At 40.0% G+C, this 8,971-nt stretch overlaps 1 protein-coding gene across 1 annotated transcript; it reads right to left on the minus strand.

The window, feature by feature from the left end:
- Nucleotides 1-7,078: 7,078 nt before the first annotated feature.
- nxnl2 (nucleoredoxin like 2) lies at nucleotides 7,079-8,836 on the minus strand. Its single transcript, XM_076303103.1, has 2 exons — nucleotides 8,206-8,836; nucleotides 7,079-7,548 (listed from the first exon to the last, which is right to left on the minus strand). The coding sequence occupies exons 1-2, from the start codon at nucleotides 8,505-8,507 to the stop codon at nucleotides 7,380-7,382; spliced, it is 471 nt and encodes a 156-aa protein (XP_076159218.1). The 5' UTR covers nucleotides 8,508-8,836; the 3' UTR covers nucleotides 7,079-7,379.
- Between the last annotated feature and the right edge of the window lie 135 nt (nucleotides 8,837-8,971).

An 8,971-nucleotide genomic window follows, 5' to 3' on the forward strand; every position in this document is an offset into this window, starting at 1 on the left:
CTGAAGCCATATTTTCGGTAGTTGGAGAAGGGCCTCCTGTAAATGCTACTATATTGGGGACTGCTTGCCTGGGATCTCTCACCTGAAACAATAGGATAAGAATGTGTTGCTGGTCATAATGGATGTATGAAAAGGATCTTTAGATTACAAATTTATATTTGGATAAATTACAGCTAGTTTGAAATTGGATTGATAATACAACTTTTAAATTATGGAGACTTATGATGGATGATGAAACCAGGATTCATGTCGTAGGCTAATAACCTTTTTCAAGTGTGCAAACAGCATAAGCTCAAACAGCATAAGCTCAAGAGAGCATGGTTAGGCCTCTTTTAAGTACGCCTGAGCTAACTAGCTGCCGCTAGAGGCGCCTCGATGTCTTTGTCTAGAGCTAATATGAGCTAACTGAAAAGGCTTGACTAAACTTCTTTGTCTCTGTTTTTTTAAGCAGGAAATTCTTCCTGCAGCCCGTTTAAGTTGTTTGTATTTTTTTTGTTATAGTTAAGAAACTATAAAAAGGGGGAGATAGATGGCATTGACTTGAAATACTTTCTTCCCTAAGTGTACTGGTTTTATTCCTTAAATTGTCATTTTTAAATGCTTAATGTTTTGTTTTACTGACCCTCACTTCTAATGCAAAATGGAGGTAAATAGCCCTGAAAACATTAGCATACTTTTGTTGACTTGTGACACTGCATTCACAGGACACTGCTTGACTCTGTAAGTTTTTGTTGCTTTAAAGCACCTAGGCTGTACAGATGCTGGAAGTAACTAATATCATTTCTATACTTTCTTTGATTTGATTCTCTTTGACTTTGAATTTTATTTTTGTTATTCTATTGTACCTTTTATTTCTTTATGCTACGGTTTATTTCATTTGATTTCCTTTTCAGTTTGTCCTGACTAGGAATACTTGTTGCTCAGATGATATGGTTACAGATTTCCCAATTCCATTATAGGTGCTAAGATAACAGGAGGATAATTTTATATAATCCTCATTTGAGCCTTTCCTGGCTGTGTTGTTATTTTATTTTTATTTTATTTGTTTCCTTGTTCTCATTGGGTTAATTTCTGATGGTCTGTTTGCTTGCTTTAACTGCTGATATATTTTAATTTCATTAGAAAGCAGGTTAAAGTTTCATTTTTATGTTGTTTGTTTGTTGTTTTGTACCACTGTCATAAGAAATGTTTACATTATTACTAGGAATTCTGTTCTGAGGCATCACAAGCCTCAAGGTTCATGTACTGTATTGTTTGCGTGTTTGGAGGTATAACTGAGAGGTCAAGACAGACCTGACTGCAGCTGACGTCATCTTTGAAAAATTTTGAACTCCGCTGAATAATAATTTCCTTATTAGTACTGGAATGACAGCTAAAACCTTTTTGCTCCAAGACTACATGTATGTTCAAGATCTGTTTACAGACTCTGAAGTCGCAGACCCAAGAAACATCCTAACGACGCATGTCTCACTTCCCCCGCTGGCTTCAGAAGTGTGATGAGACACAACTTATCGAAAGGGGAACAGCAACCAACACCACCCCTGGAGACCCCAGCAGACTTCACAGTGTCCTTGGGAGAGCCGCTATGCATTTGGAAGTCTGGTGTACCATACCACAAAAGGACCTTGGTCAGAACATCACGAGAAAGCAATTTAGAATAGTGGACCTGCTGTGGGCAGAATAACCCCCAAAAACAGCAAGGATCCGAAGGTTCCAGGTAGTCGACCCTGACCTTCAGACCAGTATACTTTAACTGGAGAAGGAAACATTGAAGAAAAAGAAGAGGAACAAAGGGTGTGGGGGAACGCCCCCTATTAATAGACCCAAGCGCCGCCCTAAGCACATTTTGCACACACATACACATCCTAAACATTGTGCACCACAAGAAGAATGGAAACTGGCTTTGGTTGCATTTTCTTAGCTGTTTCTATGGTAGATGATGTCAGTCTTTCTACTGTTGTTAATAAGCATCATTTATGTAAGCAAGTTTAGATGTTCAAGTCTTTAAGGACTTGAAAAGGGGGAATTGAAGGAAATAATTCTGTATTCATATTTTATGTGAATGGTTTAATGATTCAAGTCTTTATGACTTGAATACTGTGTAGTTCTTCCTTTGTTTATCCTTGAATTCAGTGAAAGCCTGTCTATAGCCCCTTGACTATCACCAGGTGTGAAATGTTGATGTTTGTAGAACCGCATGTGTCCAAGCCTCTGAAGGACTTCCCAGGATAGGGGGTAGTTTTAATTAAAAGACAATAGAAGCTGGCCAGATGTCACCCAAAAGGCCATATCCCCCATACACCACACCTTTACCTTGCATATTCATACCAGTAGGTCACTCCCTCTCTTTGTGTGTAACTTTAAATATGGTCTCTGTTAGTCAGAGAAGTTAGAGAAATACTGAGAACATCTGGTGGAAACCAATGATGGGGTGACCCAAACATGTACCTCTCTCCCTTGAGGGCCACTGGCCCTCATTGAAAAGAATAAAGCCTGGATCCTGACTTGCATCGTCCTGATTGAGTCTCAAGAGAAATATGGTAGTAAAAATATACTATCAGTAGTTAGGCCCACTGCTAGATTTTGACAGGAGCTCGCGATATCGCTTTAAAGTAAGCTACTTGGGCTCACGCAAGCTGTCAAACACTGTCCACTCATGTGGTGCAACCCTCTGGTTTATACATCCAGTGTTTATCATGTTAGCTAACTGTATCTGGATGTGTTGCTATCAGAGCAAGACGTTAGAGATGGCGCATGACATGCAGTGATGCCTCGTAAAAAAAAAGAAAAAGAAAACGCTATTTTAGCACCGAAATCCACGTTGTTTTTCGATGCAGTTACTACCGTTTGTGTCGGCTCCGGTGCCATATTAGAACCGTGTTTCGGTGCCCAACCCTATTTATGGTACAGACCCACCAGTAACACTTGCCTAGGGCAGTGGTGGGGGTGGGGGCCGCGAGGGGGTCCCAGGGGGGCCTCAGCAAGTTGGAGGGGAAAATAAAAACAATAAATAAATACATTTGAAACATTTAAAATATACTATGAGGGTTGTTATACAATGCCATTATAATAATGTGACGCATATCTGAACATATTTCCCATGATAATGACTGGGAATAATAGTAGAGTGATGGCTCTCATATAGCAGAAAGCCCCAAATACATTTTTTACACACTGTATGCTCCATCGCGATGTGGTTGTGGCTAAAATAATTATTAGATTAGCTTAATGTATTTTTACATTTGCCGTAGTATTGTCGATGGGTTTAATTAATAAAACATCAAGGGGGTCCTTGGCCAGAACCTAGTGGTATTTGGGGGTCTTGTCGTGGAAAAGTTTGGGAACCCCTGGCCTAGGGAACATTTTATATACTTTGTTGTCATCTAGTGCAGTGTTTCTAACTGGTGGGTCGTCAAACCGTTCTGGGTGGGTCGCAGAGCTTGTGGTAAAAAATATCAGATCTAATACTAGACATTTATTTTGATAGACTTTTCGTATGTCAATCATTGCCATGGACATACACAATGTTAATGTGACAGGTCATGTTAGACATCATTTTAGTGGTAAACGCATAGGCTACGACCCTGAATATTTGGAGTAAAATATGGATTCACTTAAATTTAGAACTTAATGGGAGAGAAACCCCGGTGTGTGGTGTGCAGTGAATAGCTGGCACATGAGAGCATGAAACCATCAAAACTAGAACACTATAAAAATATATGGGTCGCGACATAATCAACATGGGAAATTGTGGGTCCCAAAGCCAGACCAGTTAAGAACCACTGATCTAGTGGTTGGTGGTTTTGACACGAGGTGACCACAAAATGTGGCAATATCAAGCTAGCTGACTTGGTTAGGTCACATTAGGCTACCCACTGAACATTTCTGCACTGAATAACATCATTACAATTTCTCGTGAATTTAGCTGGAAGGACACTATAACTTACGTTAAGATTTCGTCGATCATCAAATTCATTTTTGACTAACTTTTATAAGCCATCACCCAACATTCCACCAGCTTTCTTGAATAGCACACAAGTTCAACAGTAAAAGCAGTTTGTCTCACTTCTGATAGCAGATGCTAAGTTACCATTACCCCTAACGTTACCAGTTGACCTTGTCATGCAACGAAACACTTACTGTCCGTGTAAAAATATTTTTCAAAAGCCATAGGACACACTGGGAAGAAGCCTGTAAGATGCGGTCGACGATGTTCATCATTCCATCACAACTTTGGTCAGATCCATCCTGTAAAAACCCATTGAAGCCATAAGCTTTCAATTAGCTAACGTTAGTGAAAGGTAACTTTTCTGACTAGCTGGCAAGTGGTGGTAGCACTGCTAGCAAGAAACGCCTTTGGCTTGCAGAACAGTCCAAATTATAATTGAAACAACACGCAAATAAAGAAATAAAGTTAAAACATTTCCTCAACTAGCCTTGCCTACATTATGTACATTGTATCATTTAATCTTTTACTTTACTTACGTTTCCACAACTCTCATAAGTTCATCACCTGTCTCTGAGGTTGCTGCTCTCAAGGTCATGCATGCAGTGCAAGCAAGGCAGCCTTGACCCCATGGAACAAGTAAAAATGCTGGCTCAGGCATTTTGTCGGAATTTTGTGTCAATCATATTCATAGGTAGTTGAGTCACAGGGGTGGGACTTACGTTGGTTTACTGGTAAGAAAACGCGGCAATATCAAGCTAGCTGACTTGGTTAGGTCACATTAGGCTACCCACTGAACATTTCTGCCACTGAATAACATCATTTAAATTTCTCGTGAATTTAGCTGGATGGACACTATAACTTAGTCGATCATCAAATTCATTTTTGACTAACTTTGCATAGCCATCACCCAACATTACACCAGCTTTCTTGAATAGCACACGTTCAACAGTAAAAGCAGTTTCTCACTTCTGATAGCAGATGCTACCATTACCCCAGTTAGCTGCTACCAGTTGACCTTGTCATGCAACGAAAAACTTACTGTCCGTGTAAAGATATTTTTCAAAAGCCATAGGACACACTGGGAAGAAGCCTGTAAGATGCGGTCGACGATGTTCATCATTCCATCACAACTTTGGTCAGATCCATCCTGTAAAAACCCATTGAAGCCATAAGCTTTCAATTAGCTAACGTTAGCGAAAGGTAACTTTCCTGACTAGCAGCTAGCTGGCAAGTGGTGGTGGTAGCACTGCTAACAAGAAACGCCTTTAGCTTGCAGTTACAGTCCAAATTATAATTGAAACAAACACGCAAATAAATATAGTTAAAAACAATATTTTCTCAACTATACATTATGTATATTGTAGCATTTAATCTCTTACTTTTGATGAAGTTTCCACAACTTTCATAAATTCATCACCTGTCTCTGAGGTTGCTGCTCTCAAGGTCATGCATGCAGTCAGCCTTGACCCAAGTAAAAATGCTGGCTCAGGCATTTGTCGGAACTTTGTGTCAATCATATCCATAGGTAGTTGAGTCACAGGGGAAACTGAATTCAGAGAGCAGTCTTATCTGCTAACAATCACTCACTAAGTTTTACTAAACAATCACTAAATTTCACAAGTAAAACTGATAAAAAAAAGATAAATAAAGAGTCCTCTTCTCCTGCCAGCCTAGAATCTACACAAAGTGGAGAGTGACACAGGCAGAGCCGTAGACAGACAGCATATGGCGCCCTCTAGTGGCAAAACATCCGCTTGCACTGAGATCACGATGCACGTTTGTCAGTGTCTAGACCAGGGGTCGGCAAATAGTGGCCCGCGGGCCAATTTTGGCCCGCCATCTATTCTATCTGGCCCGCGAGATGACGTTAATTTGCTGTTGAATGAATTTTTTTTTTAACCCCATGTTTTTAAAAAGAAAAAAAGGCCTACAGCAATCCCATCAATTTCAAAACATTTATTGAGGTATAGATGATAGTCCTACTAAAGTGACAAAACAGGTGGAACATCCTTGCAGTTATCCATGACGCACAGGTCGGAACGGTATTGGCACGCGAGTGCGCGTAATCTTGTGCAAAAAAACAACAACAGTGTCCTGTCTCCCTCTTCCAGTGGGCAAGGTCAAAAATAGCCTATGTTTCGTTAAATTAATAGGCTTGGCATTAAGAAATGCAGGCAGGCTCAACACATACCTCTGCTTCCATTCTTCTTTGTAGGTCCTGCATTCTGAATCAATTTTTCTTTTCAAGGCTTTTGACAACGACATTTTGCATCGATAACTAGCATATAGCAATGTTCAGCTAATCATTTACACGTCATCCAAAAGAATAATATTTGTAGCCTACACATTAGTTACGGCAAGTTGCTAGGCAAGTCGCCTGTTTCATGAGAGACGACAGGAGATGCAGCAGGCGGCATAAAAACAGCGCACATAAGCAAATAAACGTTTTTAATGGAATTAAATTAAATGCATTTTAAAAGTTAGATGATGTTTATTTTAATATAATATAATAATTAATAATTTAAATAGTAGGCCTATAACCCCCCCCCCCATTACAAAAGCTATGGCCCGCGATGCCATTGTCTGAAAAAAAATTGGCCCGGGTCCAAACGTAATTGCCGACCCCTGGTCTAGACTGTCTGTGTGTTTACAGATAGGGAAACACTTTACCATCATCTTGTTGTTACACACAATATCACCAAAATACGCAAAGAAAACGATGTCTTAGACAAAGGCATCCTTTAGCATTGTAAAGGCAGTGTTGACACAGGCAAGTCCATGTTATGATCTACATTGTACAGGCGTGTAGCACCATGGTTATTCAGCTTGTTCACTCTTCTGTTATGCACACATCAAATTAAGGTGTCAAATAATAACAAAACTCCCATGTCAAAACATCATGCTCTCATGAGATTGGTGCGTACTCTGAATGTTAACCATCCTGTGGACGTAGGCTAGTACGCTATGCACCTGATAGTGGAAAAAAAGCCTTACCCCATGGAAAGCACAAAAAGCTCAAGAGGATTCATCCCTAATGAAACTCCTGAGAGATGACTCGAGACAGGAGAAACACCACATGTATCTCAGAGGCTTCTACCTAACCTTTACAAACAAGTAAGGACACCGTAGTTTAAGCTTTTAGGAAAGGTTTTATTGCAGTAAAAATGGTTATTATAGTTCAACAATAACTAAAATATTTCTTATAAAAACTCTTTAAGATAAAAAATTATATAAAAGCAGCACAGTATTTAAATAAAAAACATTGTTTCACTTAATGTTGAAGTGAAATAAACAATGCATAGGCCTACATAAGTACACATATAAACTCATAAATGCCTGAGAGACAATGAGTAACAGTCATCCTAGAAAGAGCAGCAGTGTAATAGGAATTAGTGAGTTAGTTTGCAGTGGGGAAGGACAGCATGCTATGCTACCCCTTAAAGTTCTGGAAAACCTCTGCCACCTCTAGCCAGTTTCGGAAGCAGGCCAAGCCCTGATCTCTGATCTGCTTTCGGCCTTTGTCTGTGATCACCTGGCCATTCTCCTTCACAATCACCAGCTTTGGCACAGCGGTGATGTTGTACCTCTTCTTCAGGTCACTGCAAGACAGAAAAAAAGGGGGGGAAATACCCTTTTACCAAAATAGATCAGCACAGACACAGACTGTATCGCTATGATGAACAGCTCAGAAAGAAAAATAAATGATGTGAGTGAAGTCTTAATTTGTTGGTGGCACATTGTGTAGCCTAACAGTTTACAGTTTTTAACTGTTTAATTTAGGATTTGTTTGCTTTAAACATCTTTATTCTCTATGGCATCATTTATAAACTAGGTAATAGGCAATATGTTTACATGACTAGTTAGCCTACTAGCGCACTGACCTTACCTCATATTAATTATGTTGAACAGTAAGTGGGCCTACACCTTTTTCAGTAATTGGCTTAACAAATATATCATTGAGTTATAGTGGCTTCTTCCCTTCACAAAAGCAAACTCGATAATATTCAATATAGTTTTGGGATGTCTAGTGAAGACGTTCAGATCTATTTATAAACATAATCCTTACTGGGGAGAAAACCTGCCTAAACCTCTTATAGAGAAAGCGCATTACACTCTCTGCGGGCTACTCACTTGATAGCTTGTCCAGAGGAAAGAATAACACAAGAAACACTGACCTGTTGAAAAGTAACAACTTGTGTAATGGGAGTGAAAAGTAAAAAAACATCTGACAAAAGTTGATGGTGCTTAAGACTTACTGTTTATATTGATCTGTCCACGGCAGAGCAAGCCAGTCTCCATGCATGTCATGGTAGTACTCAACCATGTCCTCTGTGGACTTGTCCGATGATATGAAGACAATCTCGAACTGTGCAGGAGGGTCGGCCTCTTCAACCAACTCAGTGTAAAAATCACAGAGAATAGGTGTGAAGTCCCGACAAGGTGGACACCACCCGGCGGAGAAGTATATACCTACAACTTTGTTTCGTAGTGCAGCTTCTGGATCAATGACATCCCCATCTTTGTTTAAAAGAGTTCGACCTATGAACACCTCCACCATCGCTGAAGGCAATACTTTAAACGTGTGAACGTTATTTACCCAAGCTACGTTATAAGCCTGTGATTCTGCGAAAATGGTTCAGAATTAAGTTGCTAATTGGCTAGCTGCATTGACGTTACCAGGCCAGCAACATCAGCAAAATAATCTTCCGTAGACTAGTTACCTTCTAGAAGAATGGCAATCACTCAAACTTACACAAAAAGCAAAACAGCTGAGCTAGATATAGCGTAGATGTGCTGGGAATACTTTCCCTGGTAATAGTTAGGCTACTCAAAATCCTAAAAAGATGTGACCTACTAGCCTCAGTTCTCACAACTGACAGTGTACAGAAGAAATACGGAACCGCCCCATTCACGGTAGACATCTGAAACAGCCAATGAGCTTACTCGGTGATTCCCAAATGGATTCACGTAATAGGGGCGTAGCAAGCGAGGGTGTTATGGTTGTTGTATCACCCCCACTTT

The sequence above is a fragment of the Alosa pseudoharengus genome, unplaced genomic scaffold (assembly GCF_046254945.1).
Source record: "Alosa pseudoharengus isolate Yale_2024_CS ecotype anadromous, Long Island Sound unplaced genomic scaffold, YU_APseudo_1.1 YU_APseudo_1.1_scf_24, whole genome shotgun sequence".
NCBI lineage: Eukaryota > Metazoa > Chordata > Actinopteri > Clupeiformes > Clupeidae > Alosa > Alosa pseudoharengus.